Raw genomic sequence first — 14247 nt, forward strand, 5'->3', positions numbered from 1 at the left:
ATGTAAACCTTGTCACTTTGTTTTTAAATTGGCAAGAAAGTTTCAGACATTCTTGAGCAGTTTTAATGTACAATTAGAACATTAATAACTATTTGTTATTTTTTTTTCATAGTTAAATTCATTATTATTAGTCCATCAATCTGAAGAGAATATGGAGAGCAATGTAGTTGTGCAATACTGTACTGGAGAATGCAGATTTAGTGGTACCCACTCTTATACCAAATTCTGATGTAATTACCAAATTACCAAAAGAAATTACACCATCTAGCTCATATCTTGTAACTCTATCATCATTACCTAGCCACATTACCAGCATTGAATGTAATGAAACACCATTTTTTGGGTGAACCACAAAGGGTTCCTAGAGCTTACCGGGCTAATATGTATGTATTAGATTGTGGCATCGGTCAATTGGAATTCTTGCCTACTGGGGACCACAAGCCAGAACCTGGCCCTCTCAGGAAGGTATGAGGAGCAATGGCCTATGGAAACCCCCTTGTATTTGGAAGCATTTCATGTCTGCCATCGAATGTGGTCTGGCACCCAGAAGGGTAGGTGTAACAATACAAACCCCACATGGGAAAAATCACTACTAAAACCCCAACAGGTAAAATTATAGGTAAGATAGGTAAAACTCCCAAACTAAAACAAGCAAACGTCACTAACCCCGTCGTGCCAATCATCTGCACAGCCTCTCCCCCCCCCCCCCTTCAGCTGCGGTCGGGCTCGGCCTTCCCCCCTTCCTCGATGGCCGCTACAGTCTAAAACTAACTACAGTAACGTTAAAATTAACGACGGCTGAGCATCTACAACTAACAAGAAAAAACTACCGACCGAAGGGAAGAAGTGTGTCGGGCATTCAACGCTGGATTTCTGTGGGGAGCCCCTATGGCTCCCCGGAGTTACCTAACCTAATAAAAGTGAGAAGAAGGACTTACCCAGGAGGGGGCCGCCACTCTCGTCTCAACTCGAAGTCAAGACTGCAACCTGCAACCCAAAGGAACACACGCTCTACTAGGGCCAGGACCCTGTTCAACTTCCAAAATCCCTGCGCCCGAATGTTACCAAAGACAGCAGCCAAAGCAGCAAATTTACAAATGTCATGGGCACGAGGATAGACAGCAGGTTGGCTGGACCAAATAACCCTGCGGTCAACCTGGGAGACCCGAGCCCTGAAACAGGGAACGAGGGAAATCAGGTAACCCGTGGTGAAATCAGGTGTCGTGGTGACGCAGACGGGTCACCACGAGCCAGGTGAGACATCTGAATACGTGAGGTACCAGATTCAGGCCAAATGTAAGGCAACGAAAGTGGAAAGCTGGCCGCCCTAACACAAAACCTAATAAGTCCCTGAACCCCGGATGAATCGGGAAGTGCCAATACGCATCCCAGAGATCCAAGACATCATCCAAGCACCTGGCTCCAAGAGAAGCCAGACCTGGTACAGAGTAGTCATCTGAAAAGAGGAGCAAAAGATCAAGGGGTTCAGACAGAACAAGTCCAGAATGAACCTCAGATCCGCACACAAGACTGGAAACAAGCGGGAAACCACCTGAGGGATGCGGTCATTTCGACCATGCGAAATGAATGATGTGGTGTGCCACATCCACATCCCACTCTGAGATGACCTGACAGAGAGTAGGGGAAGAGGCCTGCCGCGCCAGCCCCGAACACCCTTGGAGGAGGAGGACGAGGAGGAGGAGGAGGAGCCACCCAATGCCACCAGAGGCCAGAATGTTTGTTGTTGTTTAAGATTTGCTACCTGGAACAAAAAGCTCCAAGTAGCACAAGCAATGGTGAGCCCGTGAAGAGACAACCCGACAAAAGAATTGGCGTAAACTTCAACAAGGCAGCCAATGCCTTAGCCGCTGAGGCAAGCGCACGAGGCAAAGACCCAGCACCCAGCGCATCCACATCCTCCTCAAGCGAGTCTGAGAACAGCTCAAGAAATGAAAAGAAACGCAATACAGAGGCCAAATACCCATGGGCGCGCAAATCCTCAGCTACCAAAGCAGCCGAAATTGTGGGAACCTGCACATGAAGCTACACAACGCCAACATCCTGAGGAAGCATAGGGGGCAAACAAGCACGTGTTAAGGCATCCAAACTCACCCCCCCCCCCCCCAGGTAAATCTGTACCACAGTGGAAGCCTCCCACCAATCAAGCGTGCGGGTCCGACAGAACCCATGCCATGCTCCCAACGAAAAGTCTGCTAACCAGGAAAACTCTGGTACCTCGTAATATGCCCAATAGGGAAAGGTCAAACCAAACTCAATGAAGAAGCTGAAAACCTCCCAAAGGAAGGAATTGAAGAACCCAGGGGAAACCCGGACCCGAACCTGAGGAGGAGCTGAACCCAAATCATACTCGTACAGGAAAGGAGGGTATAAAAAACCCTCACCTGCAACAACAAGACCCACGACGAGCATACCAACACCCAAGCAGGGTCAAATAGGACCCAGCCCCCCCCCCCCCCCCGCAAGTCGTCAACTCCCCAGCCTGGGATCCTCCACGCCAGGACCCTGGGCAGAGCTGTCCTCCACACCCTCTGCCCTTAAAGGAAAGGCAGAGTCCAGTGTAAAGGTCGAGAAGAAGTGGGTCTGCTGGTAAGACCCAGAAGCCTCGACAGGAGCAGCAGGCTCAAATGCCTCTGTCACCGACCCAGAAGGGGCAGTCCCTGAAGCCGCCCAAGTTTCACTACCATCTAAACCCCGCCCCGACTCCAAAACTGTCAGACGTTTGGGAACCGGGAGCAGGTTATAGGACAACCAACACCAACAGGGGAAGGACTCTGGACGACCAAAGTTAAAGCGACTAACGCCTCAAGTCCGAGTCCCCATAAAAAAAGCAGGGCAGCCTCGGGGCATCCGGTAAGGCAACCAACCTAGCGCGTTACAGCAACCGATATTGAGCATGCAATGCCGAAGCCGCCTGTACCTGAATACCAATATCAGAGGACTGAGTAAACTGGAGCACGAGCAAAGAACAAGACTCACAAGACTCCGGGTCTAGGGTGTCATTAAAACAATAGAGGCAGCATGACAGTGGCAAAATTGGCGAGTGTCACCCTGAGACAAGAGGACAGAACAACCATCAAACTCGCACTCGGCAAGTAGGAACTCAGAAGACGCATCCATATTTCCAAAGAGCCCCAGTGGGATTTTCCAGGGCCCTTAGCCTGACTGCTAAGGGAAGCCTAGGCAAGGTATTGCTAACCAGTTAGACCCAAACTACCAAGAGAACTGCTAAAAACCTGAACCCATGTGACGTGTGCAAGCACGGGATTGGGGGGGGGGGCCCTAGCGGAGGACCACCAATACAATAGAAGGTGGATAAACCAAACCCCCACCAGGCAAAACAAACAAAAATCAAGATAAAACCCTGCAAAAGCACATTGTCCCCATGAAGAACAGAATTGGCTGCAGTGAATAATGGGAGACAAGCTGCACAATACCTTGTGCCCCTACCAGCACTGATACCACTTCCTACCCAAGGCCAAACAGTGGTAACAATAACCCCCCCCTCCCCCAAATGCAGGCATTTGCTGAGCAGTAAAAGACCCCTACAGAAGCAGTTCTGTAGGGGGTCAAAAATAAAGAAAATAAATATTTTATTTAATAAATAAAGAATTAAGAAAATTCACTTTTGTAAAGAGAGTGGTAGACGGTTGGAACAAGTTAGGTGAGAAGGTGGTGGAGGCTAAAACCGTCAGTAATTTCAAAGCGTTATATGACAAGGTGTGCTGGGAAGACAGACACCACGAGCATACCTCTCATTCTGTAACTATACTTAGATAATTACACATACATACATACATACATACATACATACATTACATACATTACATACATACATATATATATATATATATATTACAGATTTTTTTTTAATTATATTGTAAACTTGAGAGGTTTACCTTGTCTCACTCTCATCTGGTCTTCTGAACTTTGATGATAACAATGAAGAATGTTTTGCTGGATAATTATCACCTGGGGGTCTCAAAAGATCTTTTACAGACCTGAAAATAAAGTCATAATTATAAAGGAAATCTTAATACCGCATTAAATAACATACCAATACAATTTCATTGATAGCAATTACCAAACAAGTTAACAGGTTATGTTGAAGCTTCCCCATGTACAAAGAACAGTTAAAAACCAGAATATTAAAGTTCTTTGCAAGATTGCCCAAACAAATCTTGCAAGCCTCCAGACATAACATCCTCAGCAACATGATACATTACCCTTCTTGACGTTATCTTGAGATGATTTCGGGGCTTTTTAGTGTCCCCGCGGCCCGGTCCTCGACCAGGCCTCCACCCCCAGGAAGCAGACTGTGACAGCTGACTAACACCCAGGTACCTATTTTACTGCTAGGTAACAGGGGCATAGGGTGAAAGAAACTCTGCCCATTGTTTCTTGCTGGCGCCTGGGATCGAACCCAGGACCACAGGATGACAAGTCCAGCATGTTGTCCGCTCGGCCGACCGACTCCCTCGTAGGCATTTTCAATATACATTACCTTTGCCCCTTCCCTGTCATTACATATACCAGTATGATACTGTAATTGCCTTTATACCACTCAAATACATTTTATGACAATTCATTCTCTATATATATATATCAAGACTAATTTGTAATATATTGTTTTATTGCATTAATTACTCATTAGGCAATATAGTAAAAGTCACATTACTAGGCTGGAAAAATTACAAACAATTTAAGTTTGAATTTCAATTGAGGATGTAAAGTAAAATGACAAGTTGAATTACATGAACCTTTTATACAATAGATGTCAGACCAACAATGATACTTTTTAAGACTACTGGCCTCTAGGGTGTAATAGTGTTGCACACTAACAGCCCCCATTTTAAGTTGGAGGAATTGTTCACCTGGAGAGCATGCAAAGAGCTTTTACTACCAGAATTCATGCAATAAAGCATTTAAATTATTGAGCTCTATTCTTATCCTTCTCTCCAATGCCAGTTCCAACATCTTCAATATCCATTTATAACATACCTGCGGCTCTCGTTGCTTGGCCACTTATGTGGTTTAGCCTTGTCTTCACTGCAATTCTTACTATCACTATCACTACTTCTGCTGCTACTGCATCTTCTGCCTCTCCTCCTTTCCTTGCTCCTGCTCCTTTCTCTCTCTCTACTTTTACTTCGTTCCCTACTCTGTTTTCTATATTTTCTACTATTTTCTTCATAATATTCTTCCTCTTTGTTTCTGCTTCTCCTCTCTGTGTTGTGAGCACTTTGTCTTTCATTACTTTTACTTCTGTTTTTACTTCCAACTCTCTCTCTGCTTCTACTTCTGAATCTCTCTCTGCTTCTACTTCTTGTCCTTTTCATTCTCTGCCAGTTATCTGCTTGGTTCTTCTTCCCTCTTCCTTCTGCTTCAGCTAATAGTTCATGAAACTTTGCCAGTGACTGGAAATAAATAGATGCAAACTACTCATTAAAAACATTCATAAAGTTCATAAGTGCATGCTTATATCAATATAAACTTCATGATTAATGATTCAATTTATATGATCATTAACAAGATTAATAAATTTAAAAAAATTATATAATTTTACATACCATGGATGTGCAACAAATATTAAACATATGCAGTACTGTATACTAAATTACTGAATAATAGGTTACTGAATTTTTAAAGAAAACTATACAGGCCTAGTCAGAGACCGGGCCACAGGGACGTTGATCCCCATAATCAATGCAAGGTATGTATGGTATTGTATGCAAATATCCAAAACATGTTTTAAGTAATATCATAGGAAAATTGAAGCGCAAAATGAATAAAATGATTTCTGTGTCAGTACCACAGTCACTCACGTACAGGAACCACACAAGACACCATTCACTTCCAGCCTCTGTGGACTTTATACTCCACCATGACAAGGGAATTTTAAAATGTACTTGCCACGTATTTTGGGGTATGGACACAGTGGAGAAAATATCTGAATCCACCACCAATTGACCATCTCACTATAATACAAATGATACATCATACATATTAAACACAAACACGCCTTCAACTGATAATTGAAAACCTAAGGAATACTGATAATCACCTGACAAACTATCACTACAAAAAAAATACCCTAACCCCCATCAAATGGGAACACCATTTACCATAATAGGGTAGGAAAAGCCACATAATGCCACAACCACCCTCAACATGCACTGTGCAGCTGGGATGAAAATGGAGGGATCAGAGTTTTTCATATACTGTACTTAACATTCCATTTCTGAGCTAAGGCCCTTTGTTCATTCTTGTATCAACATCCCCATGGCCAAAAGATATTTTCATGCAAAAAGAAAAAAGGAATGTTTAGCTATGCATTTGCCATAATGAATAAAGGCCTCAGAAAAAAGACAAAACAGCATCAATGGACAGGCAACCAAGAGTAGTACATCAAAAGTGAGGACACAGAAGAGCTGGCAAATATCTGGCAGTGAATGTGCAATCTCCTAAATTCCTGAGCCCAAGTGTTGTTGTGCAGTATGGCTGAAAAGACAACAAGAATTATATATTTACAAAAGTCATGAATGGGGGGGGGGATGATAAAAGCCCTGAGTTGACTCCTTATAACCACTCAAAGGAAGAACTTGGAAAGCTGATACGAAGATTAAGAGAAACTTTGCCAGAGAAGAATGAGAAGCCCAAAATAAGAATGCATGTCAGTGTGTGATGGACAGAGAGGTGAATGACACAGACAGGAACAGAATGGGGCTATAACCAAGAGACATTCATTCTGGGCCAAAAACACACACAATTGCCAACCAATGAAGCCAAAAGAAAGAGAACCTTAAGAATAGTATCTTCCAAGGACACACACCCAGAAATAAGAAGAGAAAATGTACAAGACAAAATCCAAAGACCAAGAAAACTTCAACAGACCAAGAAGAGGAAACCAAGCAACAATACTCAGTGTCAAATGGTAGGATGTAATGGTATCCAGCATAAGAGGGTTCTCAGCAAACTGCTAGAAGGAAATGAGCACCACTACAGACACAAATTATGATTATCAGAGAACTAAAAATCTCTTCAGCATACAGTACACCATCTTATATTGGTGACGAGACGACCAGTAATGACAAACAAGGAGCTACCCACCATGTGCCTGCCAAACAGGTACAGCTACCCAAAAATTTCCAAACAAAAATTCACTGAAAGATGCAAGGAGTCCAAACACAAGCACACGCCACTCTGCTGGGAAGGACAAAGGTTCAGAATGGGATTTGCGAAATAGTAGCAAAAAGGAGGACTGGGAATCAGGGCTGAAACTGCCTCATGAGACTCTGCCAGATGACACAGATCACTAAACTCTCAAACTTTGAGAGAACGGTAAACAGTATCTAGACTGGAGGAAAACACAAAATCAAGTCCACCTGTTCCAGTTCAGACGCAAAGCATCCAATGTACACAGGGGGCTTGTGGTTGCAAGTGAAAGCCAAAATATCCACATTGGGATGTGGAATCATAAAAAAACAATCACTGGCCAAAACACCCAAATCATAAGATACTGGAGCTAGACGACTAATCCCTGGGCCAAAATTGAAGAGGAAACTCTAACTTCTTGCACAGCTTACTCTGTAATACCCTAACCAGAAATTTATTAGCCTGCAGCTTTACAAACAAAAATACAAAGAGAGACCACACTACATGCACAGAGCCAAGTCCTACATTAGAGAGAGAGGTTCCTAGGCATGGCAGAGGAATAACTAAAGAGGATCTACACCATAGTGAAAGCAATACAACTCAGCTTCAGAGGAGATATGTCTATCTGGCAGTAAAGATCTATCAACAAAAGAGTGCCAGAAAAGAAAACCCTGAAACAAAGTTGCTTGCAAAATGCACTAGGCAGTGACATGCATACAACCAGTCACATGCAGTGAAATAAACACTAAGCAAAGTCTCAAGAAGAAACTAAAAATAACTGATCTTGGTGACCACTGCAGGTCTGGAAGCAGGAAGCAGGAACTGCCAAGTAACAAGTAAGGTTGCTGGCTCTGCAGGCGGTGGTACTGCTAGTAGCTGATTGAAAAGCAGTTAGTAAAACAGTAATTCACATGACAATATTTTATTAAAATGTTTGTTGGAGAATATTTGCCAAGTCTAATGTTTGTTGTTTTGTATAGTACAAATCTGGTCTCTTGGTGGTGGCTTGAGTTAGATTTGTCACCGTCTTCCTTCCCAAACTATATGACCAGTTGATTTGCAAAGTTACTAATGATAGCAGGTGAAGTCATTAGGGACGGGCCAGAGGAATGTCTCTCTGTGGAGCCCTGAAGGGAGCAACCAAGTGGCTTTAGCTTAAACATTTCATTCTAACAAGAACAATTTAAAAATTTACAAAAATAAATCATTAATATTACACCCCATCGTTGAGCTGCTATCTCTTCAAGTGATGTGTTTTCAAGTTTAGCTTGTTCTTGAGCCCGTCGTAAAGCCTTATGCAGCCAAGCAGCATCTAGTCCAATTACTACTGAACCAGTTGATGTTTCCTCTTTTGCTTCTTCTTCTGGCAGGCCACTTCCTCCATTTTTGAAGTAAGGGTTCAGTTCCCTAGAGTGGGATCCAGGCTACAGAAAATCAGTGCATTAGAAAAACTTTGGTACACAAGAGAATCCTAAGAATATAAATAAATAGGAAAACGTGTGTTGCAGGATTTGTAAGTTTTGTTAGAAAAATAAATTAAGTTGCCATAATAATTTAAAACATCTCAGTGTGATAAAAAATTAATATCAGACAATAATTACAGTAGGAACAAGAAAAACACAATATATGGCCTCGCCATCAAAGGCTGCTTCTGAGTTCAAACAAGAGCAGTCAAAATCTCAATTCTCATAGGTAGTTGTCAATATATTTTGTTTTGTTTTACTAATTTTCCCAGGGAAACCAGCACACTGGAAACTTTTTAATCTCTGAATACCAAATATAAATGGGGGTAATACTGCATTTTTTAAGTAACTAACAATCACACTTAAAAAACCAGCATTGAATGTAATGAAACGCCATTTTCTGGGTGAGCCCCGGAGGCTCCCTGGAGCTTATTGGGCTAATGTATGTTATATTAGACCGGGACATTAGCTAAGGAGTTCAGACCTACCAGGGACCAGAGCCAGAACCTGGCCCCTTAACACTTTCGCGCACCCAGCGCGCCACCCCTCAACTATGCGATTTGGGTCCCAGCGTTTCACGGGAGTGCGCATTAATTCTGAAAAATGTATACTCTCTTCAACTTTGTCACCTCAATTCTCGTCCTACGAGATTAAATTTGGTATCATTGTTCTTAACAAAACTTCTATGAATATATTCTCAGAAAATGGTATTTGAAAAATACGCGGTTTTGAAAACTGGTAAAATGTGTCCGTAGAGTTTATCCGGAAACTGTGTGACTTAAACACGATATTTCTATTTTTTTTCTATACGATTTTCCTACTTATTTTCCTCATAAGAACTCTTAACAAACTTCTAAAATCTCAGAAATTATTTTCCTCATAAGAACTCTTTTAATTCCAAATTGACCCCTTTTCTAAAGTTCGGTGAAACCGGTGTGCCATATCGACCCCTTTTTCCAAATGTCCGGCGAATACGGTGTGCCATATCGGCCCCTTTTTCCAAATGTCCGGCGAATACGGTGTGCCATATCGGCCCCTTTTTCCAAATGTTCGGCGAATACGGTGTGTCATATCAGCCCCTTTCCAAAGTTCGCTGAAAACGGTGAGGCATATCGGCCCCTTTTCCAAAGTTCGCTGAAAACGGTGAGGCATATCAGCCCCTTTCCCCGAAAAAAAAGGGGCCCATACGTCTTCATCCCTACTACATATATAGCTGCCCCTATCCCTCGCGGGGCACTTAAAATCGTGTGCTAGACTCTCAATCGTATATGTATGATGTGCGCCATTCCATGACAGTTGCTCCCATCTTATATGTATGTATTGTGCCGTTTAAGGGTTAAAGAGGATCAGCTCGTATTTCTAAGTCCCAGCAAATTCCTATGCGGTCTGAAAAGTGGTTCTAATTTTATATTGAATTTTTCAATTATTGATAATATCCCAACTACACTGAAACATTTTTAACTAAGTTGCTACATTAAAGTAACAATTTTAAAAATAATGATGACAGACACACAGATTCACCAGTTGATTGACAGTTGAGAGGCGGGACCAAAGAGCCAGAGCTCAACCCCTGCAAACACAACTAGGTGAGTACAACTAGGGGAGTAGAGAGGGGATGAAGGGGAAAGGAGCAAGAGGAAGGGGGGGCGGGGGGGAAGTGGGAGGTTGGGAGAGGGGAAGATTGGGGGAAGAGTGAGACCTGGGCACTGTTGGGTACCCATGTAATGTCTAATAAACTTTAATTCACTTACTTTATCAGCTTCACGTTTTCGTCTTTCTTCTTCTTCCTTGGCCTTTTTTCTGCTGGTACCTTCACGTTCCCTCATTTCATCACGAGAGAATGTTCCAAACAAGGATGTCATCTGTGAACAATATCCTAATACAGAATCAAAATAAATAAATAAAGAAATATATATATAAATAAATATATATATATACACACACACACACACACACACACACACACACACACACAGTGGCACCTCGACATACGATTGCCCCTACTTACAATAATTTTGAGTTACGATGTAAATTTCATCGAAAAATGCGACTCGACATCCGATGGTGTCGTCGACTTGCGATATTTGTTGGTACACGATTAGCATCCCATGCTCATTGCTTCTCTTTTGAGGGGGAGGCAGGTTTTGGTCTCTGGTCCACATAGGCTTACAGTGACTCACAAGGACCTGGCACTGATTGAATTGGGTGGAGATATCCGAGTAGCCTGACATCTGAGTGGACAGCGTTCGGGATTCATAGTCCCGAGGTTCTGGGTTCAATCCCCAGTGGAGGCGGAAAGAAATGGGCAGAGTTTCTTTCACCCTGATGCCCCTGTTCACCTAGCAGTAAATAGGTACCTGGGAGTTAGACAGATACTAACGGGCTGCTTCCTGGGGGTGTGTAACAAAAAGGAGGCCTGGTTGAGGACCGGGCCGCGAGGACTCAAAGCCCCGAAATCATCTCAAGGAGATAGATAGCAACAAGGAGTTACCATATGAGCCCTCTCAGAAAACTATGGTCACTCTTCTTTTTACAATAATTAACATAATTTTCCTTGTACTCTTCAGTTATGTGCACTATTCAAAATTGGTCCTATTATAATGCATGTTGAAAAACAAACCAACAAGATGCAAGTTAATGGATTAAATTATGAGCTGAACCAATAAGTTATAAGTTAAACCAACAAGTAATAAACAATACAACCCACCATTTTGGCTTCAGCCTTAGGATTTATTTCAAATTTTAAATATGATTTTTCTAGAAGTTGTACCTAGCTCACACACAGTACATATATTTTCTTTATCAGAAACAAATTATTGTGTAGATTTGTAAATGTTTATCATATTCATGGAAGTAAATGACAGACTCATAAATATTGAATCACCTCAATCTGTTTGTACCTAAAGTACTGACCTAGTTGTGCTTGCAGGGGTTCAGCTTCGACTATTGCTATACATAACCTCACTTATGAATGGCTAGTCTACATGGTTATCTGACCAAGGCCATATAAAAGTGTTCTAATATCATGGAATGCACTTATCAATTAACATAATTTTTTTCAAAATTACATCTAGCTGGTTTACTTATTATTTTAAAACTGTCAAAAACTAACTGACAAACATAGGCAAGGCAATAAAAACAAAAATACAATACCTCCATCCAGCTATCACGTTTTGGTGGCTCTCGTGTAGCATCATTTTGTTTCTCTGCTCGTGAGGTATCTGGCTCTATTGTCTTAACTGTCTCCTCAGCTTTAGCAAGATTGGGGGCACATTTTTCCACCCACATGTTCCCTTCTTCTTCTTCAGTGTCACTGCTCTGTGAAGGTTAAAAATTAAAACATTTTAAATTAAACAATAAAATAATAACCCTGTCAATATACCAGTACTGCATAGTACAATCAACATCATTTTCACTTCATCACTTGCTGCATTTTATATTCATTCATAATACCCTTCTTTCACGCTGCCTCATAACACATTTAGCCTATTCTCAAATAACCCTCCATGAGCTGTACAATAGTCATACATGCCTAACACTTTGTCCTGATAATGTAATGAAAGTAGGGTATGTAGTAGGGTAATGAAAGCAAGAACTTCTACGGGAATGACATCCCAAATGCACCAGGGAAGGGGAACCCTAATACGTAAGGGCAGTACTTACAGGGCGCCTAGGGAAGGATGCCCTTAAGCGCATACAGCCCTGGTACTGATGAGAACACCACCCACAATGCCACCACCCTCCCTCCCCTAAATATCACCACTATCCTCCTATTATCAGAACCCTGGTCAATTTTATCAGTCAGGGAGGGGTCTTCTGTAATAATATCATAGCTAAATACTAGCAAGAACATGTATATTATGGCATTTTTAGGCGATGCTGTGGTCACAAGCTGAACCGCAGTGCTGTGAGCTCATGCTGTGTGTGTCAGGCTTGGTAGCTTGCTCAATACTGAGGCCCCTCACACCCGGGAATTTGGCCCACGATTTAAAAAAAAATGGTGTCTGTTTAAAAGAGCCCTGATGAAGGTGTGGTGAACCCTGTGTATCCGCAGGCCGTTTAAATCTTGCGTAGTACTCCAAAACATCATATGATGCCGAGCGCAAGTTACTGCAAGTCACTCAACGCATCAAATGATGTCTTGAGCAACTAAAGGGTTAAGGACAACACTATGTCAACCCTTTAGGAAGCACTGCTGGGTTAACCTCTTTAGGAGGTATGGCTGTGTTAATCTCTTTAGGAAGCACTGCTGGGTTAACCTCTTTAGGAGACACTGTTGGGTTAACCTCTTTAGGAGGTATGGCTGTGTTAATCTCTTTAGGAAGCACAGCTGGGTTAACCTCTTTAGGAGGCACTGTTGGGTTAACCTCTTTAGGAGGTATGGCTGTGTTAATCTCTTTAGGAAGAACAGCTGGGTTAACCTCTTTAGGAGGCACTGTTGGGTTAACCTCTTTAGGAGGTATGGCTGTGTTAATCTCATTAGGAGGCACAGCTGTGTTAAGACATTTAGGAGGCACAGCTGTGTTAAGACATTTAGGAAGCACAGCTGTGTTAAGACATTTAGGAGGCACAGCTGTGTTAAGACATTTAGGAGGCACAGCTGTGTTAAGACATTTAGGAGGCACAGCTGTGTTAAGACATTTAGGAAGCACAGCTGTGTTAAGACATTTAGAAGGCACAGCTGTGTTAAGACATTTAGGAGGCACAGCTGTGTTAAGACATTTAGGAGGCACAGCTGTGTTAAGACATTTAGGAGGCACAGCTGTGTTAAGACATTTAGGAGGCACAGCTGTGTTAAGACATTTAGGAGGCACAGTTGTGTTAAGACATTTAGGAGGCACAGCTGTGTTAAGACACTTAGGAGGCACAGCTGTGTTAAGACACTTAGGAGGCACAACTGTGTTAACTGCCACTTACTGAAGATGATGACGAACATTTTTTCTTGCTTTTCTTTGCCTTCTTTTCCTTCTTTTTTTTCTTCTTCTTCTCTTTTTTCTTTTTCTTCTTATCTTGTTTGTGAGAATCAAGCTTCGATTCTACAGACGTCAACATCCATGTATGTTCCCCTCGCTGCCGAGCTGCCTCCTCCTTTTGCACTTTGGCCTCATAACTATTTTTTGCCTAAAAGTATAAACAAAATAAGATTGAGGATATGAATTGCAGTAAAGGTAAGTTACATACAGTTAACAATATCTTTCAGCACAGAACAACAATTCTTGTACTGCATCAGCAAAAGCTAATGTGCTTTGCAGTTGATAAATGCATTGGAAGACAGATGTTTGAGGAGACCCAAGGGTCCCACAGGAAGGCAAGTACAGTACCAGCATCAACCACACACAGAAAATTCTAAGTAGTCAAACAAAGTAGTGGCAGAAATGTGATGGTCCCTCCTAAACTCATGCCCAATTGAGCAAAAATGTACAAATTTCCAGTGACTTCCGGTAGAGCAAGAGCCAGACAGTTACCATGCTCCAAGGGTACATCAGAAGCTCATCAAGACCTGGCACCTCTCAGCCAAGCCAGCACTGACACCATCTCCTTGCCTGATGAACCAACCAGAAAACTGAAAATTCTATCAACTTTCCTGAGACCCAAGGCAATAAGTGGGCCA

At 42.3% G+C, this 14247-nt stretch overlaps 1 protein-coding gene across 1 annotated transcript in view; it reads right to left on the bottom strand.

Annotated features, from left to right (window-relative positions):
* Window positions 1-14247, bottom strand: part of LOC123775181 (CWF19-like protein 2) — a 79269-nt gene that overhangs the window by 22734 nt on the left and 42288 nt on the right. The window contains exons 13-18 of the mRNA XM_045770134.2: window positions 13554-13757; window positions 11790-11954; window positions 10388-10498; window positions 8391-8597; window positions 5020-5435; window positions 3918-4019 (exon numbers count right to left, since the gene is read on the bottom strand). Coding sequence (XP_045626090.2) covers window positions 3918-4019; window positions 5020-5435; window positions 8391-8597; window positions 10388-10498; window positions 11790-11954; window positions 13554-13757 — 1205 coding nt within the window. The remainder of the gene's footprint in view (window positions 1-3917; window positions 4020-5019; window positions 5436-8390; window positions 8598-10387; window positions 10499-11789; window positions 11955-13553; window positions 13758-14247) is intronic.

This window comes from Procambarus clarkii, chromosome 92 (genome assembly GCF_040958095.1).
Source record: "Procambarus clarkii isolate CNS0578487 chromosome 92, FALCON_Pclarkii_2.0, whole genome shotgun sequence".
Taxonomy (NCBI): domain Eukaryota; kingdom Metazoa; phylum Arthropoda; class Malacostraca; order Decapoda; family Cambaridae; genus Procambarus; species Procambarus clarkii.